General features: G+C 44.9%; 1 protein-coding gene across 4 annotated transcripts in view; it reads left to right on the top strand.

Moving 5' to 3' along the window:
* The window catches only part of IL17REL (interleukin 17 receptor E like), a 205,268-nt gene extending 177,928 nt beyond the window's left edge, over positions 1-27,340 (top strand). For 3 of the 4 annotated variants that reach the window (XM_069764958.1, XM_069764961.1, XM_069764962.1), the window contains one exon: positions 3,434-3,590. In XM_069764958.1, coding sequence (XP_069621059.1) covers positions 3,434-3,489 — 56 coding nt within the window. In that variant the 3' untranslated portion in view covers positions 3,490-3,590. Of the gene's footprint in view, positions 1-3,433; positions 3,591-27,236 lie in introns of those variants that run through there. The other variant, XM_069764960.1, reaches the window with a different exon arrangement.
* The last annotated feature ends 296 nt before the right edge of the window (positions 27,341-27,636 follow it).

Genomic DNA, 27,636 nt, shown 5'->3' on the forward strand with positions numbered 1-27,636 from the left:
AACAATGTTGAGATATTGCATCTCATCCATCCCACAGTGGATATTTCAACATTTTGGAATCTTAGGAAGTAAAAATGTAGCGTTACTTAGAGAACCATGAAATATTAGCTTGTTGTAGATTTCATTTTCTCAGATATGGATTGGGACACCTTAAAACATGGATTAGGTCCAATGAACCCATTACATATTATTGGAAAATAATAAACTACTAACTTACTACTCAGGATTGGATGTCTTTGTGAGAATCTTTGAGGCAAATTCATGTAATTGTGAATTAGTGATGAAAAAATAAGTGAAAATAGAGACGTGAGAAAGTGAAGTCCATTACCATTGCACAGCCATGTTTGGTAATTTGTTTGGAACCTGCAGCAGAATTTTAATTTGATTTAACATCAAGAATAATTCAGTATCATTATTCCTACTGTCAAAATGATGGAACCCCTACAGACAACCATGTAAGTCAGATTGGGACCAAACTTAAAACAGAACTGTCATTGCATCAAGACCACGAAAAATATGTGAACAGAACTTAACCAAGTTCCAGCTATCCAATAGCATGTTGGTTTATTTTTTGTTACTTTTTTTTCTGCAAAACATTTTGAAGCCTAAGGCCGGGTGCTCACGATCGGGAACTAACAGCGCTTTAAACGCAGTGCATAATCGCTGCATCCAAAGCGCTGCTGTCTATTGAACTCGCGTAAATACACATGCATTCACTGAACCGTGTGGATTTGCGGCGTCGAGTAAAGTCTACTGATGTAATTTCCCTTGTGGAGGCTAGCGTCTCTGCAAGAGAAATTGACATTCTGTGGTCTGGAGAGACATGCCACGTGTCCGTCTCCGCTGGTAAGCCTCAGGCGTCTGTGGATACATAGTGGACATGGGATTTCTTGAAATATTATCCACTATGCTGTAACATCTGGATGCTACAGGTTTTATGCAGCGTAAGTACGCAGCATCAAACACGCAGCAACTCCGAATCATTGGCACATACTCTAAATGGGCTGTCTACAACTCAGACAACCCTTTCACCTGACACCCTTTCCCGGCATCAGCACTGGGTCTCTAGGTACTTATGTGATGTTATGTGAACTCTGCAGTCAATCAGTGCCCTCTTCACTCACACTTCGTTTGGCCAAAGCTGACATCCGGAAGAAGTGAATGCTGCCGCTTCACTATGACATCCACCGAATGTCAATTACATCAGAAGGAGGTGAGAATGATATGGCCTATGATTGGTTGCAGGGCTTGCGTGACATAACAATGTCTCGCAAACCCTGGGAGACCCAGTGCTGATGTTGCTGGAATGGCACCAACACCAGAGGTGACTACAGGCTGTTATTGTTTCATGTTAGAGAATATTGTGATTAACAAGTGGTTGTCCAAGTAATGGACAATCCCTTTAATGTTTCTTTGTGTGACTAGTGATATAGCAGTATAAATCTATTACAATTAGGCTTGCATTGCTGACACTGCGTTGTAGCAGTCCATTAAACCGACTGCGTTACACCGCGGCATAACGCGGTGTAACGCAGTCTGTTAACGCTGCTATTAACCCTATGTGACAAACTTTTTTCTATTGATGCTGCCATTGCCGCGGGATTTAAATCACGCTTCGCTGATTAGTCGCGCCCAGTCTGCGCTACCAATCAGCAACATTGGCGCGGGATCTAATGTTAAAAATAATTTAAAAAAAATAAAAAATCATTATATACTCACCTTCCGTATCCGGCCCAGGCCTTTCCCGCTCCTCGTGACGCTCCAGTGACCGGTCCATGCATTGCGGTCTCGCGATATGATGACATAGTGGTCTCATGAGTGGGCACAGGCTTTAGCCGCAGCCGCCGGCTCCTGCCTCTGTCACCTGCTGCTCCGCCACTCCCCTTCCCCCGCCGGGACAGTGACTCGAAAAAGTCAGCTTATACATGAATAGATACGGTATACATATTCCTCAATATTGAAATTTCAATACCAAGAAGAAAAAGTTGTGGAATTCTAATAATCACAGGATCAATACACATGTTAGTGCCATGCAAATGATGAAAAAGTGGAAACAAAAATTTCCAAACATCTTGCTTTATTTAGTATCGAGTATAAGCACCATGTGCAGAAACACATGCACGTCCCTCATGAAGGCTTCTTTATCATTGTGTTGACCAAGTGTTCTCTAGACCAGTGTCTGGCTATCACCGCATCAAAGACAAAAGCAGGACTCATCACTAAAGGGGAGAGGAGAGACATCCATTCCAGCTTTCACTGCCATTTTGCTCAACACCATGATGTTGTTACTTATGACTTTTGTGTTTGAAACTGTTAAACTGTAAAGCGCTGCGGAATATGTTGGCGCTATATAAATAAAGATTATTATTATTATTATGGCCTTTGAGAGTGGTAGTGTGAGGTCAATAAAAAGACTTTTATGAAGGAAAGTCACACTGATCTTACTCCTGGGATTATGCTAAGGGGTAACATAATAGTACGGTAGTTGAACCCCTTTAGTTTTCATACCATACATTGATTTGGTTGTTGAATGTTCTGCTATGCTGAATGCACTTGGTATGCAAATCATCAAGATCCACTGCTGGCAGCTTCATTAGAATTTGCTGAACATTGACATCCCAAATGTGCTAAATTGCAGACGAGTCCAGATGTGCTGCAGGCCATGGTTGCATGTTTAGGCCTCACAAACTGCTCACAAGCAACATGCAGCCTGATGATGTCATGTTCAAAAATGGCTCATGGGACACTTTGTCTGAAAAATATTTGATCATGAAATGACACTGACAGCATGCCAAGACGTGCATGTAGTTCTATGAGTGACACATACTCAATGCTGTATAAATCAAGATGTTTGAAAAATTTTGATTCCATTTTAAAAATAGAGAATATCATGACAGTATGCTAAAAAAATACATTGACACCATTTTAATACATAAGTACATTCCTTTTTTCTAGAAGTACTACATATTTTTGACATGTCTAAAATAAGATTTACTGACCTACATAGAAAGCAATAATGAATATACCTTCTATTTTTCCATACTAAAACTATGTCCACACAGATTAGTTTGTGTGCCTATTGACTGAATTGAGTAATGCATTCTCAGATAGTTTTCAGGTAAACTTCCGTGTTTGATAAAAAGTGAATCTACCCTTTATTGCTCCATACTAGCAATACCTTCCTTATCTTTAGAGCTGGGTTATGAATTTATGTTGTATGGTTCCCATAGAATCTATGTGCCAATACTGTACTTCCATGTACCTTTGATTAAAATTGCTTCCTATCGTATGTACATAAATCAGTTGGGTGCAAAAATTACATGCTTAATGTATTTAATACTAGCATCAATACATATTGATTTTGGTGATGGGTTTTCCCACAGTATGGACAATTAGACTTTGATTTGCAGAGTAACATTTCCTCTTATTTTAGGTCATCTCAATGATCCTGTGAATACCATTCTCCCTGAATCTCACCAGTGTACCTGATTGGAGTTTGTTGTGGCATTTCATTCTTTGTACAAAGCTGTAAATAATAGATTTTGAAAAGTATAGTTAATATTTTAATAAATTCTTACAATACAAATTTATTTTTTGTAATTGCATTTTATTTACAGCATTCTTTTACATAATAAAAACCTATAGACATAGTATTGCATTATGTATTTTACAGTATGTGTTGACATCCAATATTTTTTATGTGTTCACATTAGTGATGAGCATAAGTGCTCGTTACTTGAATTTGCTGAGGGTGCTCAGGTATGCATTGAATATTGTGGGTGAACTAGTGACATGTTCGAGTACCCGCGACTGCATGTTTCGTGGCTGTTAGACAGCCAAAAACATGTGGGGATTGCATGACCTAAATATGTATGTCCAACAAGGGGGCAAAGCTTTGTTAGAAAGGACTGTGATTTAGTGGAAATGTGTGTGACCTAAATGTGACACCATGCACCAAAAGATGCGCCGCAATTTTGGTAAGCTTGAAAAAGACAGTCTAAAAAAGCATCAAATTTACCAAACAATATAAACCACAGTGATAGATTTGTCAAATTTTAAGAATAGCTTGCTCTTTCTAAAATAGTGAACAGTGTTGAAACATTTATGAGCCAGAGTAACAAATAGTTTTTATAGGAGATTTTTGGAGCTGATACTCTCCAAAATCCACCTCAAAAACTGCCTTAAAAACTCTTGGAAAAATCCTTGAATATATCTATATGGGAAATCTACTTTGCTCTTAACATCACAAAGTTTTTTAAGATATTTTTCCTGAAGAAGATTTGAAAAATGAATTAGTGGAAAAAAGAAAATGAACGTAATTTCTTAGAAGAGGATCCTGAAGGAAACTTCTCGAAACTAGACACTGTTTAATTCAGCAAAAATAAATTCTTCCAAAACTTTTCAAAACCGCTTCAGAAAACGTTTAAGGAAAAGAAAGCTCCTCTAAAAACTCACCAATACAGGAGAGTTTCCTGAAGTAGTTACTGCATGACAAACTCATGGTCTTTGGATTATTAAAATCTAATGTAAACACATGTGCAGGTTTTTTATAGACAGTGAAAATTAAAGAAAGTCTGTCACCATATTTGACCTATCTAAACTATTAACCCCTTCATGACCCAGCCTATTTTGACCTTAAAGACCTTGCCGTTTTTTGCAATTCTGACCAATGTCCCTTTATGAGGTAATAACTCAGGAACGCTTCAACGGATCCTAGCGGTTCTGAGATTGTTTTTTTCGTGACATATTGGGCTTCATGTTAGTGGTAAATTTAGGTCAATAAATTCTGCGTTTATTTGTGATAAAAACGGAAATTTGGCGAAAATTTTGAAAATTTCGCAATTTTCACATTTTGAATTTTTATTCTGTTAAACCAGAGAGTTATGTGACACAAAATAGTTAATAAATAACATTTCCCACATGTATACTTTACAACAGCACTATTTTGGAAACAAAATTTTTTTTTGCTAGGAAGTTATAAGGGTTAAAATTTGACCAGCGATTTCTCATTTTTACAACGAAATTTACAAAACCATTTTTTTTAGGGACCACCTCACATTTGAAGTCAGTTTGAGGGGTCTCTATGGCTGAAAATACCCAAAAGTGACACCATTCTAAAAAATGCACCCCTCAAGGTACTCAAAACCACATTCAAGAAGTTTATTAACCCTTCAGGTACTTCACAGCAGCAGAAGCAACATGGAAGGAAAAAATGAACATTTAACTTTTTAGTCACAAAAATTATCTTTTAGCAACAATTTTTTTATTTTCCCAATGGTAAAAGGAGAAACTGAACCACGAAAGTTGTTGTCCAATTTATCCTGAGTACGCTGATACCTCATATGTGGGGGTAAACCACTGTTTGGGCGCACGGCAGGGCTTGGAAGGGAAGGAGCGCCATTTGACTTTTTGAATGAAAAATTGGCTCCACTCTTTAGCGGACACCATGTCACGTTTGGAGAGTCCCCGTGTGCCTAAAAATTGGAGCTCTCCCACAAGTGACCCCATTTTGGAAACTAGACCCCCCAAGGAACTTATCTAGATGCATAGTGAGCACTGTGAACCCCCAGGTGCTTCACAAATTGATCCGTAAAAATGAAAAAGTTCTTTTCTCTATCCCCATGATGGCACCACGGAGAGAGGGGTCCGCCCCCAGGGACAGGAAACCTACAGATGAAAAAGGGCGTACCTCTCTCCCACATCAGTTGGTTTCCTGTCCCTGACGGGTAACCTACAGCACGTACCTGAGGATTTGGCGTGGGATTCCAGGGAGCTGGTCTGGTCGGTTCCTGACAGGGGGCGCCCTGTCACGACTGGATCCAGCAGGTTTTCTCCCCCCTTTTGTCCAACCCTGAAGCACCACCGCTGGGGCTGGCAGGCCCTATGGGTGAGTGTGGCAGGGGGAGGCAGTGAAGGGGATCGAGCCTGCCTTCCCCGTGAAAAAAAAAAAAAAAAAAGGGGGAGGAAAGAGGCAGGTGACGGCGGTCACCGATATAGCCTCTGTACCGCTAATCGGTACATGGAGGTAGCGGCGGCTACGCTACCATGTGGGGACGCAGGAGCGCACCAAAAGCGCCCATGGCACCGCCGGACGCCGCCGCCTAAACCGGAAGTGAGGGGGCAGCAGAATGAGGGCGGAATGCTAGAGCGCGCGCACAGGCGTCCCCAATAATATCCTCCCTATAGGACGCCTGTGCTGCGAACCGGAAGTGACTCGCGCGCATGCGTAGATCGCCGCTTTCACCGGCGGTAGATTTAAAAAGAGCGTTCTCTAAGGGGAATACGTGGCAATACCTCCTCTTTGCTAAAAACGCAGCGGGGAGCCACTATGAGTGACAAAGAGCAGCAAGAGGCACAGGAGTGTGCACAATTGTCGCCTGAGCAAGTGCAGGTACAGCGGCACCCGCGCTCACAGCATCAGCACAAGGGAAATGTTTCCTCTCAGCAGCGCAGCAGCAGTGGACGCTCAGGGTCACAACGCAGCCGAGTCTCTGGGAAAACTACGCGTCCGGTGACGGATCCAGTGGATATAGTCCCGAGGCCAGAGACGGTATCTCTTATTCACAAAGGGTGAGTGATCTACGTGAAAGTAATAATGTAATACAGGATTACTCTTTCTCCTAGGGAAGAAAATGTACAGCCAAATCAAAGCACAAAGTGTGTGCGATATGTCTGGAAGAGCTACCTTCCTCCTGGGAGAAAAAGCTATGCGGGCCTTGCATAGAAAAAACCATTCAGGAGGAATCTCCGGCGTTTGCATCAGACCTAAAAACACTAATAAAAAATCAGGTGGAGAGTGCCCTCAAAGGCATTAAAGTCCCGAAGAAAAAGCACAGGTCAGGTCATAAATCTCCTGAATCTAGCATAGACGAATCAGACAGTGAATCATCCGATTCTAACGATTCGTCGACATCCGAGACCTCTTCACTATCATCAGAGGGGGGACGCAGTTGCTACCCCATCGAAGAGACAGACGCACTGGTAAAAGCCATCAGAACGACCATGGGTCTGGTAGACGAACGTCCCAAAAGAACAGCACAGGACATAATGTTCAGCGGATTAGAACAAAAGAAAAGAAGAGTATTCCCGATAAATGAGAAAATTCATTCCTTGATCAAAAAAGAATGGAAAAAACCGGATAAAAAAGTTCTCTTGACCCCCAAGAGAAAATACCCGTTTGACGACCCAGCCTGCTCATCCTGGAGCAAGGCACCCAAACTGGATGTGGCCATAGCAAAGGCCTCCAAAAAATTCGCCCTGCCCTTCGAGGACATGGGCACTCTAAAGGACCCGATGGACAAAAAAGCAGACACTTTTTAAAAAAACTCCTGGGAAGCAGCAGGAGGTGGCCTAAAACCAGCCATCGCAGCCACTTGTACGGCCCGTGCCTTAATGGTATGGCTCGAGCACTTGGATTCACAACTAAAGGAGAAAGTCTCAAGAGAAACAATCCAGAAGTCAGTGTCCATGATGAAAGGGGCGGCAGCCTTTTTAGCGGACGCTTCGGTGGACTCAGCAACATAAGCAGCCAGGTCGGCCTCTTTCTCAAACGCCGCAAGACGTGCCCTGTAGCTAAAGTGCTGGCCGGGGGACTTGCAAACAAAGACCAAGTTATGCTCAATACCTTGTGAAGGTGAATTTCTGTTTGGGTCAACATTGGATGACATCCTTGACAAAGCGGGAGATAAAAAGAAATCTTTCCCCCGGTTCCCTAACCAGTCATATAGGCGTTCCTTTCGGAATAGAAAATTCATGCGGAGAAGACCCCCAAAAGGGAATAAAGACGGATGGGAAGACAGAAGGAACAAAAACAGGGGCTTCTTGTTCAACAAACCCCCCCTTCCAGATAATAAAAAATCTCAATGAAGGTACTCCCCGGGTCGGAGGGAGACTAGCCGAGTTTCTTCCAGCCTGGGAAAAAATTTCAAACAGTCCCTGGATTTTAGGTATTATACGAGAAGGCCTCAAATTCAAATTTCGTATCCCTCCCGGCAACTCCTTCATGATAACGCCTCAAAAACAAACACACGAACAGTCAGCTCTCGAAAAAGAAATTCTGAACCTAATCCAGAAAGGAGTATTGCAAGAAGTCCCACACCAGGAAAGAGGCATGGGTTTCTATTCTCCCCTCTTCCTCCGCAGGAAACCGGACGGATCGTACAGAGCGATCATAAATCTCAAAAAATTAAACAGTTTCCTAGAGATACAACATTTCAAAATGGAGACAATAAAATCTTGCGTGAGAATACTCTTTCCCTTGTGTTTCATGACTGTTCTAGATTTACGAGACGCATATTACCATGTGCCCATCCACAGAGATTATCAAAAATATCTCAGGTTGGCAGTGAATATCCAGGGGGACGTAAAACACTTCCAATTTCGAGCTCTCCCCTTCGGGATAGCTGTCGCTCCTCGGGTATTCACAAAAATAATGTCAGAGGTAATGGCCCACATACGGGAACAGAATATCCTAATAGTTCCCTATCTGGACGACCTCCTCGTGGTAGGGAACTCATTCCAACATTGCGAACAACAGTTGGATCTGGTCATGGCTTCACTGTCGAGTCTAGGGTGGCTGCTAAACATACCCAAGTCCAAAATAGTGCCATCCCAGGTACAGGAGTACTTAGGGATAGTCCTAGACTCGATCAGGCAGAAATGCTACCTTCCTCAGGAGAAGATTCAAAAAAAGACACAGGCAGTGTTACAGCTGACGGTATCCCCAGTCACTACTCTGAGGAAGGCAATGTCCCTGTTGGGCTCCATGACTGCCTGTATCCCGGCCGTACAGTGGGCACAATGTCATTCCCGGGACCTACAATGGGAGACTTTAGATTCAGGCATATCTCTGCACGGAAATTTAGACGGGCAGTTGAGTATCTCATCAAACACGATACACTCCCTAGTATGGTGGGCAGACCCAGGGAATTTAACCAAAGGGGTTCCTTGGGCGCTACCGACGGAGAAGATTCTAACGACGGATGCAAGCCCCTGGGGTTGGGGAGCACATGTAGACGATCAAGTGGCACAGGGGAATTGGAACAAAAGCCAAGAGCTAGACTCTTCCAACATGAAAGAACTGTTAGCGGTAAAGCTGGCCCTAACACACTTTCTATATCTCCTTCACGGCCATCATGTAAAAGTCTTTTCGGACAACCAGGTAGTGGTTGCATATCTAAACCACCAAGGGGCACCAGGTGTCGAGCACTGATGGAGGTAACCCAATCTATCTTCCACATAGCAGAACACAGTCTAAAGTCCTTGACAGCTCTCCACTTAAAGGGCTCAGAAAACCAAACTGCAGACTTCCTGAGCAGAACATGCTTAAAGCAGGGGGAGTGGGAGCTAAACCAATCGGTCTTCGATCAAATCGTGAATCTCTGGGGTTTACCAGAAATAGACCTATTCGCGAACAGCCAAAACCACAAAGTAAAAACATTCTGCTCAATCGATCCCTGGGGGAACCCTGTAGCCCTAGACGCACTGACAATTCCTTGGAACTATCACCTTGCCTATGCGTTCCCTCCAATGTCGCTCATCCCCTTAGTGTTGAGGAAAATTCGGGAGGAGGGAGCTACAGTGATAGTAATAGCGCCATTCTGGCCCCGCAGAATATGGTTTTCTTGGCTAAGAAAAATGTCCATATCAAGTCCATGGGTTCTACCACACACTCCGAAGCTTCTGTCCCAGGGTCCAGTATTTCACCCCAATGTAAAGAATTTACACTTGACAGCGTGGCTTTTGAAAGGAGGTTGCTAAGGGATAAAGGGTTCTCTCCCAACTTGGTGTCCACTCTATTACAGAGTAGAAAACCCGTAACCACTAGAATATATGGGAAAGTTTGGAAAAAATTTATGTCGGTATCAGGGGCAGACCCGACCGGGGAAATTCCAATAGGAAAAATCCTTGAGTTCTTACAGAAAGGTCTGGAAAGAGGTTTGGCTACAAGCACTCTAAAGGTTCAGGTGGCAGCCTTGGGAGCACTGTATAATTATGATTTGGCCAGAAATCGGTGGGTCATGCGATTTATTAAAGCCTCAACTAGGTCCAGACCCATTCCCCTCCACAACTCTCCTCCATGGGATCTAAACCTTGTATTAAACGCTCTAACCAAACCTCCCTTTGAGCCCCTGACAGAAGTTCCTTTAAAGATCTTATCTTTAAAAATCACACTCCTAGTGGGCCTAACCTCGGCTCGTCGTGTCAGCGATATACAAGCGTTATCTCCATGCCCACCCTTTACTCAGATACTTGATGACAGAGTCATTCTGAAAACTGACCCGGCTTACCTCCCTAAAATAGCGTCACAGTTTCATAGAACGCAAGAAATTTCTTTACCCTCCTTTTGCCCCAACCCTAAAAATGAGGGGGAAAAAACACTGCATACCCTAGACGTAAAAAGATGTCTGGTCCAATATCTATCAGCCACTAGGGAGTGCAGGAAGGATAGGGCTCTGTTTGTCTGCTTCCAGGGTCCACGCAAGGGACAAAAAGCATCAAAAGCCACGTTAGCAAGATGGATAAGAGACGCCATCGCCCTATCCTACTCATCCTGTGGGACAGCCATCCCAGAGAACATAAAAGCTCATTCGACCAGAGCAGTGGCATCATCCTGGGCGGAGAGAGCTGGCGCTTCAATACAACAGATATGTAGAGCGGCCACTTGGTCTTCCCAGTCTAGATTTTCCTACCTTTGGGCGAAGGGTTCTAGAGGCAGTGGTCCCTCCCTAAAAGTTCTATCTATTCAAATCTCTCCGTGGTGCCATCATGGGGATAGAAAAAATGGTAGTTACCTGCCAATAACGGTATTTCTCTGATCCCATGATGGCACCCGTATATTCCCTCCCTTTTCACACACAGGTGTGCACTTGATAATGTACTAGTAATTAATTTTAGTCACGGTGCCTCTGTTAAGTTAAATAGGTTAAGTTTAATTTGTGTAAATATTGAGTTGCAGCTGAAGTTCTGTATAAGGCTCTGTAATCCAACTGATGTGGGAGAGAGGTACGCCCTTTTTCATCTGTAGGTTTCCTGTCCCTGGGGGCGGACCCCTCTCTCCGTGGTGTCATCATGGGATCAGAGAAATACCGTTATCGGCAGGTAACTACCATTTTTTTTCACAAAAAAATTCTTTTAGCCTCAATTTTTTCATTTTCACATGGGCAACAGGATAAAATGGATCCTAAAATTTGTTGGGCAATTTCTCCTGAGTACACCGATACCTCACATGTGGGGGAAATACACTGTTTGGGCACATGGTAAGGCTCGGAAGGGAAGGAGCGCCATTTGACTTTTTGAATGAAAAATTATCTCCATCGTTAGCGGACACCATGTCGCGTTTGGAGAGCCCCTGTGTGCCTAAACATTGGAGCTCCCCCACAAGTGACCCCATTTTGGAAACTAGACCCCCCAAGGAACTTATCTAGATGCCTAGTGATCACTTTAAACCCTCAGGTGCTTCAAAAATTGATCTGTAAAAATGAAAAAGTACTTTTTTTCACAAAAAAATTCATTTCGCCTCAATTTTTTAATTTTCACATGGGCAATAGGATAAAATGGATCATAAAATTTGTTGGGCAATTTCTCCCGAGTACGCCGATACCTCATATGTGGTCACAAACTACTGTTTGGGCACACGGCAGGGCTCGGAAGGGAAGGCGCGCCATTTGACTTTTTGAATGGAAAATTAGCTCCAATTGTTAGCGGACACCATGTCGCGTTTGGAGAGCCCCTGTGTGCCTAAACATTGGAGCTCCCCCACAAGTGACCCCATTTTGGAAACTAGACCCCCCAAGGAACTTATCTAGATGCATATTTAGCACTTTAAACCCCCAGGTGCTTCACAGAAGTTTATAACGCAGAGCCATGAAAATAAAAAATAATTTTCCTTTCCTCAAAAATGATTTTTTAGCCTGGAATTTCCTATTTTGCCAAGGGTAATAGGAGAAATTGGACCCCAAATGTTGTTGTACAGTTTGTCCTGAGTACGTTGATACTCCATATGTGGGGGTAAACCACTTTTTGGGCGCATGGCAGGGCTCGGAAGGGAAGGCACGCCATTTGGCTTTTTAAATGGAAAATTAGCTCCAATCATTAGCGGATACCATGTCGCGTTTGGAGAGCCCCTGTGTGCCTAAACATTGGAGATCCCCCATAAATGACCCCATTTTGGAAACTAGACCCCCAAAGGAACTAATCTAGATGTGTGGTGAGGACTGTGAACCCCCAAGTGCTTCACAGAAGTTTATAACGCAGAGCCATGAAAAAAAAAAAAAAAATTATTTTCTCAAAAATGATCTTTTAGCCTGCAATTTTTTATTTTCCCAAGGGTAACAGGAGAAATTTGACCCCAAAAGTTGTTGTCCAGTTTCTCCTGAGTACGCTGATGCCCCATATGTGGGAGTAAACCACTGTTTGGGCACATGCCGGGCTCGGAAGTGAAGTAGTGACGTTTTGAAATGCAGACTTTGATGGAATGCTCTGCGGGCGTCACGTTGCGTTTGCAGAGCCCCTGATGTGGCTAAACAGTAGAAACCCCCACAAGTGGCCCCATTTTGGAAACTAGACCCCCAAAGGAACTAATCTAGATGTGTGGTGAGGACTTTGAACCCCCAAGTGCTTCACAGAAGTATATAACGCAGAGCCATGAAAAAAAAAAAAAAAATATTTTCTCAAAAATGATCTTTTAGCCTGCAATTTTTTATTTTCCCAAGGGTAACAGGAGAAATTTGACCCCAAAATTTGTGGGGTGACAAAGTTGGGGGGGGTAATTTATTATTTTTTTATTTTGATCACTGTGATAGATTATATCTCAGTGATCAAAATGCACTTTGGAACGACTCTGCCGGCCGGCAGATTCGGCGGGCGCACTGCGCATGTGCCCGCCATTTTAGAAGATGGCGGCGCCCAGGGAGAAGACGGACGGACCCCTGCAGGATCGGTAAGTATGATGGGGTGGGGGTGAGCACGGGGGGGGGATCGGAGCATGGGGGGGCGGATCGGAGCGCGGGGGGGTGGAACGGAGAACGGGGGGGTGGAACGGAGAACGGGGGGGTGGATCAGAGCACGGGGGGGTGGATGATGCACAGGGGGTGGATCGGAGTGCAGGGGGGTGGATCGGAGCACGGGAGGGTGATTGGAGCACGGGGGGAGCGGACAAGAGCACGGGGAGAGCGGAGCACAGGACGGAGGGGAGCCGGAGCAGTGTACCGGACAGATCGGTGGCTTGGGGGGCCGATCGGTGGGGTGGGGTGGGGGCACATTAGTGTTTCCAGCCATGGCCGATGATATTGCAGCATTGGCCATGGCTGGATTGTAATATTTCACCAGTTTTAATAGGTGAAATATTACAAATCGCTCTGATTGGCTGTTGAAAGTGAAACTGCCAATCAGAGCGATCGTAGCCACGGGGGGGTGAAGCCACCTCCCTGGGCTAAACTACCACTCCCCCTGTCCCTGCAGATCGGGTGAAATGGGAGTTAACCCTTTCACCCGATCTGCAGGGACGCGATCTTTCCATGACGCCACATAGGCGTCACAGGTCGGATTGGCACCGACTTTCATGACGCCTAGGTGGCGTCAAAGGTCGGGAAGGGGTTAAACAAAGCCTGAGGCAGGGCAGGGCTGCTATGTGTGTGTACAGCAGCCTATCAATCACTGAGACACAGAAAGAATGGCGCACATAACCAGGCGCGGCGCACGGCAACAGTTTTGGTCAGCCACTTACCAATAACAGAGCTAAAAAGGGGAGAAGCCAGCGCAGCCTAAGGTTAAGACGCAATACATAAAGTGCAAATGCACATATTAATTTCTAACTGTATTATCAAAATGAGACATTTAGCAAACAATTGATCAATTCTTTGAGCCACCCCGCCTCTTCACGGCAATCTCATATTGGGGCAGTCCTACACTACGTTTTTTATATTCGCTGTGCCATAAAGGCCTCCTAAATGAACTAAAAGCAAGACCACATTAAAAGCATGCTGTACCTGGAGCATTACTGAGTCACCCCCATGGCGCCAGAGTGGGCAAGCGAGGATAAAGGTTGACAAGGTCCAGACAGACATTTCGGATCCAACCTCCACACTGCCCATCCAGAGCCACAGATGAAGAGTGAGACAGGCTGAGGAACAGGTGCATAATTAAACAAAGCCTGAGGCAGGGCAGGGCTGCTATGTGTGTGTACAGCAGCCTATCAATCACTGAGACACAGAAAGAATGGCGCACATAACCAGGCGCGGCGCACGGCAACAGTGGTGGTCAGCCACTTACCAATAACAGAGCAAAAAAGGGGAGAAGCCAGCGCAGCCTAAGGTTAAGACGCAATACATAAAGTGCAAATGCACATATTAATTTCTAACTGTATATCAAAATGAGACATTTAGCAAACAATTGATCAATTCTTTGAGCCACCCCGCCTCTTCACGGCAATCTCATATTGGGGCAGTCCTACACTACGTTTTGTATTGCGTCTTAACCTTAGGCTGCGCTGGCTTCTCCCCCCTTTTTTGCCCCAAATGTTGTTGTCCAGTTTGTCCTGAGTACGCTGATACCCCATATGTGGGGGTAAACCACTGTTTGGGCACACGGCAGGGCTCGGAAGGGAAGGCACGCCATTTGGCTTTTTAAATGGAAAGTTAGCTCCAATCATTAGCGGACACCATGTCACGTTTGGAAAGCCCCTGTGTGCCTAAACATTGGAGATCCCCCACAAATGACCCAATTTTGGAAACTAGACCCCCGAAGGAACTAATCTAGATGTGTGGTGAGGACTTTGAACCCCCAAGTGCTTCACAGAAGTTTATATCGCAGAGCCATGAAAATAGAAAAAAAAATTATTTTCTCAAAAATGATCTTTTAGCCTGCACTTTTTTATTTTCCCAAGGGTAACAGGAGAAATTTGACCCCAAAATTTGTTGTCCAGTTTCTCCTGAGTACGCTGATACCCCATATGTGGGGGTAAACTACTGTTTGGGCACATGCCGGGGCTCGGAAGTGAAGTAGTGACGTTTTGAAATGCAGACTTTGATGGAATGCTCTGCGTCACGTTGCGTTTGCAGAGCCCCTGATGTGGCTAAACAGTAGAAACCCCCCACAAGTGACCCCATTTTGGAAACTAGACCCCGAAAGTGAGGGAGCACCATTTGACTTTTTGAATACAAGATTGGCTGGAATCAATGGTGGCGCCATGTTGCGTTTGGAGACCCCTGATGTGCCTAAACAGTGGAAACCCCTCAATTCTACCTCCAACACACCCCTAACCCTTATCCCAACTGTAGCCGTAACCCTAATCACAACCCTAACCCCAACCCTAATTCCAACCCTAACCCTAAGGCTATGTGCCCACGTTGCGGATTCATGTGAGATTTTTCAGCATCATTTTTGAAAAATCTGCGGGTAAAAGGCACTGCGTTTTACCTGCGGATTTACAGCAGATTTCCAGTGTTTTTTGTGCGGATTTCACCTGCGGATTCCTATTGAGGAACAGGTGCAAAACGCTGCGGAATCCGCACTAGAATTGACATGCTGCGGAAAATACAACGCAGCGTTTCCGCGCGGTATTTTCCACACCATGGGCACAGCGGATTTAGTTTTCCATAGGTTAACATGGTACTGTAAACCTGATGGAACTCTGCTGCGAATCCGCAGCGGCCAATCCGCTGCGGATCCGCAGCCAAATCCGCACCGTGTGCACATAGCCTAATTCTAAAGGTATGTGCACACGCTGCGGAAAACGCTGCGGATCCGCAGCAGTTTCCCATGAGTTTACAGTTCAATGTAAACCTATGGGAAACAAAAATCGCTGTACACATGCTGCAGAAAAACTGCACGGAAACGCAGCGGTTTACATTCTGCAGCATGTCACTTGTTTCTGCGGATTCCGCAGCGGTTTTACAACTGCTCCAATAGAAAATCGCAGTTGTAAAACCGCAGTGAAATGCGCAGAAAAACCGCGGTAAATCCGCCATAAATCCGCAGCGGAAAAATCCGCAGAGGAACAGAATACGTGTGCACATACCGAAACCCTAACCCTAGCCCTAACCCTAACCCTAGCCCTAGCCCTAGCTCTAACCCTAGCTCTAACCCTAGCCCTAACCCTAACCCTAACCCTAGCCCTAACCCTATTCTAACCTTAGTGGAAAAAACATTTTTTTATTTTTTTTATTGTCCCTACCTATGGGGGTGACAAAGGGGGGGGGGTCATTTATTATTTTTTTATTTTGATCACTGTGATAGATTATATCTCAGTGATCAAAATGCACTTTGGAACGAATCTGTTAGCCGGCAGATTCGGCGGCCGCACTGCGCATGCACCCGCCATTTTGGAAGATGGTAACGCCCAGGGAGAAGACGGACGGACCCCGGCAGGATCGTTAAGTATGATGGGGTGGTGGGGAGCACGGTGGGGGGGATCGGAGCATGGAGGGGGGGATCGGACCGCGGGGGGGTGGAACGGAGCACGGGGGGGTGGAACGGAGCACAGGTGGGGGTGGATCGGAGCACGGGGGGGTGGATGATGCACGGGGGGGTGGATCGGAGTGCAGGGGGGTTGGATCGGAGCACGGGGGAGCGGACAAGAGCACGGGGGGAGCGGAGCACAGGACGGAGGGGAGCCAAAGCAGTGTACCGGACAGATCGGTGGCTTGGGGGGGCGATCGGTGGGGTGGGGGCACATTAGTGTTTCCAGCCATGGCCGATGATATTGCAGCATCGGCCATGGCTGGATTGTAATATTTCACCAGTTTTAATAGGTGAAATATTACAAATCGCTCTGATTGGCAGTTTCACTTTCAACAGCCAATCAGAGCGATCGTAGCCACGGGGGGGGGGGGGTGAAGCCACCCCCCCTGGGCTAAACTACCACTCCCCCTGTCCCTGCAGGTCAGGTGAAATTGGAGTTAACCCTTTCACCCGATCTGCAGGGACGCGATCTTTCCATGACGCCACATAGGCGTCATGGGTCGGATTGGCACCGACTTTCATGACGCCTACGTGGCGTCATGTGTCGGGAAGGGGTTAATGAAGTGCTGTTAAGCAATAAAAAATCCTGTGCTGACTACGGATTGCCAACTCCAGTAAATGTTCCAGATGAAATACTGGACCAACTGAATTATGCTGTAATAAAGGAGGAGGCTGAGTAATTGGAAGCTATGCTTAATGAAGCTCAGTAATCAGCTTTCGATGCAATTATGCAAGCAGTCAATGCTGCATCACAGCCAGACGACACTAGATCACACTGTTTTTTTCTGGACGGCCCAGGAGGCAGTGGAAAGACATTATTGTACAACTGCTTGCACCAAACACTACAAGCAGAAAAGAAGTCTATTTGCTCAGTAGCCTCCACTGGATTGGCGGCTACATTAATACAAAATGGTAGCACCTACCATTCCAAGTTTGGCCTTGGAATTACAACAAATGAGACCACAGTGTCAAAAATCAAGCCAACCTTACTTCAAGCAAAGGAGCTTAGGGAGTCATCTGTCATTATTTAGGACAAAGTAACAATGAACGCTGTGGATAATTTGTTCCAAGACATATGTGCAGAGGCGTAGCTAGGGTTTCAGCTTAGGGGGGGCGAAAAATCTGAGTGGGCCCCTAACGAGGTACCCCTGACTACAGCTACATGGTGCACCCTAATTGTGAGCATAGGGGAATATCAGCAGTTGACCGCACTGTGACTGAAAATACATCTATATACAAAAATAAACACTGATACTATTATATGAGGACCATATATTTGTAGATACCAGTCCTACAGACCATATAAGAGATCACAGCACAGTGTTATAGATAATAACTTACAGATGACGTTCCTTCTGATGGAATCGTTCACTTTTCTCGTCTTTCCCATCTGGCCCAGACCGACATGACAACTTCTCTACCCAGGACTCGTCTGCAGAAATTATGATGACACATCAGACTTCTCACATTTCCAGCCCCGTCCCAATCTATCCCCAACCTGCACAAACTCCTCATTCTGCTGATACCCCAATACTGAGCCGCTGCTGCCGTATGTGTCCTACAGCACCTGCTGTGTGGTACAATAATGATGCCGCCCCACATAGTAATGCCACCACTGTGCCCCTTACATAGTAATAATAACTCTTTTGTGCTCTCTAGATAATAAAATTCACCCCTAGAAAACATTAATGCCCTGTGCTACTGCCCTCCACATTTTGTCCCTAAAAAGTAATAATACCACACATGAAATTTTGATGGTCTCAGTACTCTGAGTGCCCATATAACAATAATGTTTAAGTTGCCACTTAACATTTAATAATGTCCCTTAAGTAGCCTCCGTGTACAGCTTGACTATACACAGTATGGTGGGCCCACAGCTTTCTTATGCAGAGTATAATTCACCCACAGCTCCCCTATACACAATATTTTGAACCCACAGCCCCCTATAGACAGTATGATGTCACCACTGTTCCCCTATACACAGTATGATGAGCCCACAGCTTCCCTATACACAGTATAATGCCCCCACAGCTCCCCTATACACAATAGGATGATCCCACAGCTCCCCTATACACAATATGATGATCCCACAGCTCCCCTATATACAGTATGTCACCACTGCTCCTCTATACACAGTATGATGAGCCCCACTGCTCCCCTCTACACAGTATGATCAGCCCACAGCTCCCCTATACACAGTACAATGAGCCCACAGCTCCCCTATACACAGTTTTATGCCGACAGAGCTCCGCTATAGAAAGTATAATGCCCCCCAGAGCTCACCTACTGTATATACAGTATAATGGGCCAACAGCTCACCTATGCACGGTATAATGCCTTCATAGCTCCCCTATACATAGTATGATGGGCCCACAGCTCCTGTATATACAGTATGATGTCCCCCACAATTCCCCTGTACACAGTATAATAAGCTAACTGCTCCCTTATAGGCCGGTTTCACACGTCAGTGGCTCCGGTACGTGAGGTGACAGTTTCCTCATGTACCGGAGCCATTGACACACGTAGACACATTAAAATCAATGCATCTGTTCAGATGTCATTGATTTTTTGCGGGCCGTGTCTCCGTGTGCCAAACACAGAGACATGTCAGTGTTCGTGGGAGCGCACGTATTACACGGACCCATTAAAGTCAATGGGTCCGTGTAAAATACGTACCGCACACGGACGTTGTCCGTGTGCAGTCCGTGTGCCATGCAGGAGACAGCGCTACATTAAGCGCTGTCCCCCCCACTGGTGCTGAAGCCGCGATTCATATCTTCCCTGCAGCAGCGTTTGCTGTAGAGAAGATATGAATAATTGTGTTTAAAATAAAGATCTATGTGCCCAAATGTGCGCCCTCCCACCCCCTGTGCGCCCAAAGCCCTCCCACCCCCTGTGCGCCCCCCCGCTGTTCTGAAAATACTAACCCGGCTCCCTCGCTGGCTGGTGCTGCTTCCTGTTCTGGCCGCATCTTCTACTGTATCAGCGGTCACGTGGTGCCGCCGATTACAGTCATGAATATGCGGCTCCACCTCCCATAGGGGTGGAGCTGCATATTCATTACTGTAAATGAGCGGCCCCACGTGACCGTATACAGGAGAAGATGCGGCCAGAACAGGAAGCAGCGCCGGCGAGGGAGCGAGCCGGGTGAGCATTTTCAGAACAGCGGGGGTGTGGGGGGGGGGGGAGGGCGCACAGGGGGTGGGAGGGCAGGGGGCACACAGATCTTTATTTTAAACACAATTATTCATATCTTCTCTACAGCAAACGCTGCTGCAGGGAAGATATGAATGGGCCTTCAGCACCGGATGCTGATACGTGTGGTACCCAGCACGGTGCGTGTGGTACCCAGTGGGCACACGGGCGGCACACGTGTGCCGCACATGTGCCACACTGATGTGCCACAGAAACGTAGGGGCACACGGACACGGATAATTCCGGTACCGATTTTTTCCGGTACCGGAATTATCTGGACGTGTGAGACTGGCCATACACAGTATAATGCCCCCACGGCTCCCCTATACACAGTATGGTGTGTTCACAGCTCCCGTATACACAGTATGATGGGCCCACAGCTCCCGTACATACAGTATGATGTCCATTAGAGTTCCCATATACATAGAATGATGTCCCCATTGGTCCCCCAAAACACAATATAATAGTTAACAGTGTTCTGACACTGTGTGTCTCCTGCACTGAGAGTCACTCTGCCAGGAGGAAATTAGCTTTATTCCTCACTGCAGCCTCGGGGGTGCAGTGGGTGGCGCTGGCACGGTTTCAGTCACCGCTCTGAGTATAGAGCAGCAGCTGTAACTGCGCCTCTTAGGGTATGTGCACACATTGCGGATTCCCCACGGATTTACTGCGGATTTTGTTGGTTTTGTGCGGTTTTCACCTGCGGTTTTACACCTCCAGATTCCTATTAAGGAATAGGTGTAAAACGCTGCGGAATCCGCACAAAGAATTGACATGCGTCGGAAAATAAACTGCTGCGTTTCCGCACGGTATTTTCCACAGCATGTGCACTGCGGATTTTGTTTTCCATATGTTTACATGGTCCTGTACACAGCATGGAAAACTGCTGCGAATCCGCAGCCAAATCCACAATATGTGCACATAGCCTTAACGTGCCATTCCAGCAGTCAAATAAAAAAAAAATGCTGGAATGATGCTTAAACGTGATGTTGCTTATGGCTTACCCAGCTGGTTAGTATAATAAGCCCCCTACCTCCCCATCCTAGAGAACAACTATTACATGATGGAGTGCATATAATCTGGTAACCATCTAATAATCAGCCCCCAGTGCCTGTCGCCCCCTCACCCACCTCAGCCCTCACAATACCCTTATCTTCTCACATTCATGCCCCAGTGCCCTGTCCCCCTCCCCCACCTAAGCCCCCACAACACCCCATCCTTTCACATTTACCCCCCAGGGACTATGACATGCCTATCAATTTAATGCATTTTATCCCCACTTACCATTGACGTTTGCAGCAGGACCAGGAAGTATCTGAGTGAGTGAAATGTAGGTAGATGGGCACTAGGACCCAGCGTGCCTGCCCTGAGCCAGTCCCAGCATGCACAGGAGGGAAGAAACCTGCAGCCTGGGAGAAGCTTCTGAGGTCGGTCAGCACAATACAGTGCAGGAGGGAGACTTGCAACTGGTCACTGTGCTGCCTGCATGCAGAATCTCCGTCAGGCAGGGGAGCAGGCATTTTACTGCTCTCCTCCTGTGCTGTATTGTGCCTCATGACGGAAGTGGCAGTGCCGGCTCTCAGTGGGCCCCTTCATGTGACAGGGCCCCGGGCGACGGCCCCCTCTGCCCCCCCAGTAGCTACGCTACTGCATATGTGGAAAAAAAAGACCATTTGGTGGAAAAGTTTTCATAAATGGTGGTGATTTTTGTCAAACCCTACCAATAGTGGAAGGTGGAAAAAGAGGCCAAATTGTACAGTCCACCATTAAATATTCAAAATCCTGGAATCAGTTTTCACTGTTCCAGTTACAACAGAATATGAGAATGTCTCAGGATGAAGTTGAGTACACCTCATGGTTACTGAAACTTGGCAATGGAGAGTTGTCAAATATCTATGGTCTGCCAGAAGACACAATTGAAATCTCAAATTCTTTTATTGAAGAGTGTGCTATTTTTGGTGACTCAATTGAGAATAACGATGCAATGGTAGAAGCAATAGCCAATAAAGCAATTCATACGCTATAGAATGATGATGTTCACGACTTGAACTACAAAATTCTTAGTCAAGTTTAAGGTGAACACTCAACATATTGCTCCATGGACACAATTTCTGAAGAGGAGGATTCTTACTGATTACCCTGTAGAGTTTCTTAACTCTTTGAATCCCACTGGGATGCCTCCTCATGAACTGAAGCTGAAACCAGGAGCTGTAATTATGCGCCTGCGTAATCATAACAGAAAGCGTGGCCTTTGTAATGGCACAAGGCTCTATGTAAAAAGCTTAAAAGCAAACGTTATTCATGCTGTTGCTTTAAATGGAAAAGCAAAGGGTCAGACAGTTCTTATTCCAAGAATTGACCGGATTTCCAAAGATAAAAACTTGCCAGTCAATATGCGACGGCGTCAGTTTCGTGTCATGTTGGCTTTTGCAATGACCATCAATAAATCTCAGGGACAGTCCTTGGATGTTGTAGGAATTTATTTGCCTCTCCCAGTGTTTTCACATGGGAAGTTATATGTGGCTTTCTTCAGGGGAAGGAAAAGCCAAGAAATAAGGGTCAAAATATTTGAGACACAGAAGCAGGGTAAACTTATTCCTAACGTTGACAAGTGGTTTACTGTTAACTGTGTGTACAAAGAAGTCTTTTATTAAGTTTCTTATCAATTGTAAAAGCCAAAAATTTTGTACACAAAAGCAGGACTAACTCCTAGCCGCGGTCTACGGACCAAACATTGGGCATGGGCAGGGCCTTGGGGGCAGATCCCAAGTGCCCTCAACCATGTGAAATAGCTTACGCTCAGGAACATTACATAGTTAGTAAGGCCGAAAAAAGACATTTGTCCATCCAGTTCAGCCTATATTCCATCATAATAAATCCCCAGATCTACGTCCTTCTACAGAACCTAATAATTGTATGATACAATATTGTTCTGCTCCAGGAAGACATCCAGGCCTCTCTTGAACCCCTCGACTGAGTTCGCCATCACCACCTCCTCAGGCAAGCAATTCCAGATTCTCACTGCCCTAACAGTAAAGAATCCTCTTCTATGTTGGTGGAAAAACCTTCTCTCCTCCAGACGCAAAGAATGCCCCCTTGTGCCCGTCACCTTCCTTGGTATAAACAGATCCTCAGCGAGATATTTGTATTGTCCCCTTATATACTTATACATGGTTATTAGATCGCCCCTCAGTCGTCTTTTTTCTAGACTAAATAATCCTAATTTCGCTAATCTATCTGGGTATTGTAGTTCTCCCATCCCCTTTATTAATTTTGTTGCCCTCCTTTGTACTCTCTCTAGTTCCATTATATCCTTCCTGAGCACCGGTGCCCAAAACTGGACACAGTACTCCATGTGCGGTCTAACTAGGGATTTGTACAGAGGCAGTATAATGCTCTCATCATGTGTATCCAGACCTCTTTTAATGCACCCCATGATCCTGTTTGCCTTGGCAGCTGCTGCCTGGCACTGGCTGCTCCAGGTAAGTTTATCATTAACTAGGATCCCCAAGTCCTTCTCCCTGTCAGATTTACCCAGTGGTTTCCCGTTCAGTGTGTAATGGTGATATTGATTCCCTCTTCCCATGTGTATAACCTTACATTTATCATTGTTAAACCTCATCTGCCACCTTTCAGCCCAAGTTTCCAACTTATCCAGATCCATCTGTAGCAGAATACTATCTTCTCTTGTATTAACTGCTTTACATAGTTTTGTATCATCTGCAAATATCGATATTTTACTGTGTAAACCTTCTACCAGATCATTAATGAATATGTTGAAGAGAACAGGTCCCAATACTGACCCCTGCGGTACCCCACTGGTCACAGCGACCCAGTTAGAGACTATACCATTTATAACCACCCTCTGCTTTCTATCACTAAGCCAGTTACTAACCCATTTACACACATTTTCCCCCAGACCAAGCATTCTCCTTTTGTGTACCAACCTCTTGTGCGGCACGGTATCAAACGCTTTGGAAAAATCGAGATATACCACGTCCAATGACTCACCGTGGTCCAGCCTATAGCTTACCTCTTCATAAAAACTGATTAGATTGGTTTGACAGGAGCGATTTCTCATAAACCCATGCTGATATGGAGTTAAACAGTTATTCTCATTGAGATAATCCAGAATAACATCCCTCAGAAACCCTTCAAATATTTTACCAACAATAGAGGTTAGACTTACTGGCCTATAATTTCCAGGTTCACTTTTAGAGCCCTTTTTGAATATTGGCACCACATTTGCTATGCGCCAGTCCTGCGGAACAGACCCTGTCGCTATAGAGTCACTAAAAATAAGAAATAATGGTTTATCTATTACATTACTTAGTTCTCTTAGTACTCGTGGGTGTATGCCATCCGGACCCGGAGATTTATCTATTTTAATCTTATTTAGCCGGTTTCGCACCTCTTCTTGGGTTAGATTGGTGACTCTTAATATAGGGTTTTCATTGTTTCTTGGGATTTCACCTAGCATTTCATTTTCCACCGTGAATACCGTGGAGAAGAAGGTGTTTAATATGTTAGCTTTTTCCTCGTCATCTACAACCATTCTTTCCTCACTATTTTTTAAGGGGCCTACATTTTCAGTTTTTATTCTTTTACTATTGATGTAGTTGAAGAACAGTTTGGGATTAGTTTTACTCTCCTTAGCAATGTGCTTCTCTGTTTCCTTTTTGGCAGCTTTAATTAGTTTTTTAGATAAAGTATTTTTCTCCCTATAGTTTTTTAGAGCTTCAATGGTGCCATCCTGCTTTAGTAGTGCAAATGCTTTCTTTTTTCTGTTAATTGCCTGTCTTACTTCTTTGTTTAGCCACATTGGGTTTTTCCTATTTCTAGTCCTTTTATTCCCACAAGGTATAAACCGCTTACACTGCCTATTTAGGATGTTCTTAAACATTTCCCATTTATTATCTGTATTCTCATTTCTGAGGATATTGTCCCAGTCTACCAGATTAAGGGCATCTCTAAGCTGTTCAAACTTTGCCTTCCTAAAGTTCAATGTTTTTGTGACTCCCTGACAAGTCCCCCTAGTGAAAGACAGGTGAAACTGCACAATATTGTGGTCGCTATTTCCTAAATGCCCAACCACCTGCAGATTTGTTATTCTGTCAGGTCTATTAGATAGTATTAGGTCTAAAAGTGCTGCTCCTCTGGTTGGATTCTGCACCAATTGTGAAAGATAATTTTTCTTGGTTATTAGCAGAAACCTGTTGCCTTTATGGGTTTCACAGGTTTCTGTTTCCCAGTTAATATCCGGGTAGTTAAAGTCCCCCATAACCAGGACCTCATTATGGGTTGCAGCTTCATCTATCTGCTTTAGAAGTAGACTTTCCATGCTTTCTGTTATATTTGGGGGTTTGTAACAGACCCCAATGAGAATTTTGTTACCATTTTTCCCTCCATGAATTTCAACCCATATGGACTCGACATCCTCATTCCCTTCGCTAATATCCTCCCTTAAAGTGGACTTTAGACAAGACTTTACATAGAGACAAACCCCTCCTCCTCTCCCATTTTTACGATCCTTTCTAAACAGACTGTAACCCTGTAAGTTAACTGCCCAGTCATAGCTTTCATCTAACCATGTCTCGGTTATTCCCACTATGTCAAAGTTTCCTGTAGATATTTCTGCTTCTAGTTCTTCCATCTTGTTTGTCAGGCTTCTGGCGTTTGCGAGCATGCAGTTTAGAGGATTTTGTTTTGTTCCAATCTCCTCACTGTGGATTGTTTTAGAAATGTTCTTACCTCCCTTCTGAGTATGTTTTCCTGGGTCGTCTTTGTTCGAGTCTAATGTTTTTCTTCCCGTCCCCTCTTCTTCTAGTTTAACGCCCTCCTGATGAGTGTAGCGAGTCTTCTGGCGAATGTGTGTTTCCCAGGTTTGTTGAGGTGTAGTCCGTCTCTGGCGAGGAGTCCATCATACCAGTAATTCACACCGTGGTCCAGGAATCCAAATCCTTGTTGTCTGCACCATCGTCTTAGCCAGTTGTTTGCATCAAGGATCCTGTTCCATCTCCTGGTGCCATGCCCATCTACTGGAAGGATAGAAGAAAAAACTACCTGTGTATCCAGTTCCTTTACTTTCTTCCCCAACTCTTCAAAGTCCTTGCAGATTGTCGGTAGGTCCTTCCTTGCCGTGTCATTGGTGCCAACATGTATCAGAAGAAATGGGTGGACGTCCTTGGAGCTGAAGAGCTTTGGTATCCTATCGGTCACATCCTTGATCATCGCACCTGGAAGGCAGCATACTTCTCTTGCAGTTATGTCCGGTCTGCAGATGGCTGCTTCTGTGCCTCTCAGTAGTGAGTCTCCCACCACCACCACTCTTCGTTGCTTCTTGGCTGTACTTTTTGCTGTCACTTGTTGCTGTGTGCCCTTTTCTTTTTTGCTTGCTGGTATTGCTTCATTCTTAGGTGTGCCATCTTCATCCTCTACAAAGATTTGATATCGGTTCTTCAGTTGTGTGGTTGGTGATTTCTCCATGGTCTTCTTGCTTCTTTTGGTCACATGCTTCCACTCATCTGCTTTTGGAGGTTCTCTGACACTTTTTGCACCTTCTGTGACCAGTAGAGATGCTTCTGTTCTGTCTAGAAAGTCTTCATTCTCTTTGATGAGTTTCAAAGTTGCTATTCTTTCTTCCAAACCCCGCACCTTTTCTTCTAAAAGGGCCACTAGTCTACACTTCTGACAGGTGAAATTTAATTCTTCTTCTGGTCGATCTGTGAACATGTAGCACATGCTGCAGCTCACCATGTAGGTTGTCACATCTGCCATGTTGCTCCTAGATCCTGCTGACTTGCTGTGTGTTTTCCTTCTTGTGTAATCTACTCAGCCAAGCTCTCTTGCAATAATGTCCTACAGGCAAAAATTTGCGCCTTCGGTTTGGTGATGCTTTCCAAGCAGCTGGTCCCGGCTGTACCCAACGATCTTCTAGCTTAGGGAGACTTCGCTTCTCCCAGAAGGCACCTGGAATATGCAAATTAGCCTCCTGAAGCTTGAATCCCTGGTTTGGTGATGCTTTCGAAGCAGCTGGTCCCGGCTGTACCCAACGATCTTCTAGCTTAGGGAGACTTCGCTTCTCCCAGAAGGCACCTGGAATATGCAAATTAGCCTCCTGAAGCTTGAATCCCTGGTTTCCATTGAGGAATAGCGCTATTGGATAGCTCTACCCATTCATTTCCTTTGCAAATAGGTCTATGGGATAGCTCTACCCGTTCACTTTTTTCATGGATAGCACTATCAGATAGCTCTGCCCGAACAGTATTAACTATAGATCTTTTTGATACACAAGGTAGAAGTGGCAGGAGAGGTACACCAGGTATTTATATTTGCTATTAGTCTGCACATACAGCAGTCTGGTGCGTGGGTTCACCCTATTGCGTGGTTTGTAGTCACCGTGCGCTCCCGAAGGGCTCGCAATCACTCGTATACCATACAATAATACATTCAGTTCTCACTCCAGTTTAACCATTATGATCTACAATGCATTTCTTTATTTTATATTTACTGTATTAGAAATATATGCATTGACTACAATGGTGACTCTAAATAAAAAAAAAATTCTATCATGTCTATAGGGACCATCAGGCTATGTAAGCCTTAATGTAACAAGAGAATTATGTGGCCTGAACGTGTGTATTCTGGTAAGTTTATAATGTCCCAAAAGGGGGTGAGTATGTTCTTGTAGTTTAAGAACTAGTATAATATTTCCTAAATGTATTTCTTTAATGTTTGTTAAATTAAATATTCTCTTAACATAGACTTTGGTACTATGTTGTAAAATTAAGCAGTATAACTGTTGGTGAATTGAAATATGTTAGTCTAGAAATTGTGTAGTCAACTCCTAATAATTAAAAATGGTTTCTAACTGTGTGAAGTGTTCATCATTATTGATGAACGAATGCATTCAGCACTATTCGTTACTCGCACAAATAATACGGTATTCAGGCTATTCGTTACTCGGCAAGTAATTAGGTA

This window comes from Ranitomeya imitator, chromosome 4 (genome assembly GCF_032444005.1).
Source record: "Ranitomeya imitator isolate aRanImi1 chromosome 4, aRanImi1.pri, whole genome shotgun sequence".
In the NCBI taxonomy this organism is placed as follows: domain Eukaryota; kingdom Metazoa; phylum Chordata; class Amphibia; order Anura; family Dendrobatidae; genus Ranitomeya; species Ranitomeya imitator.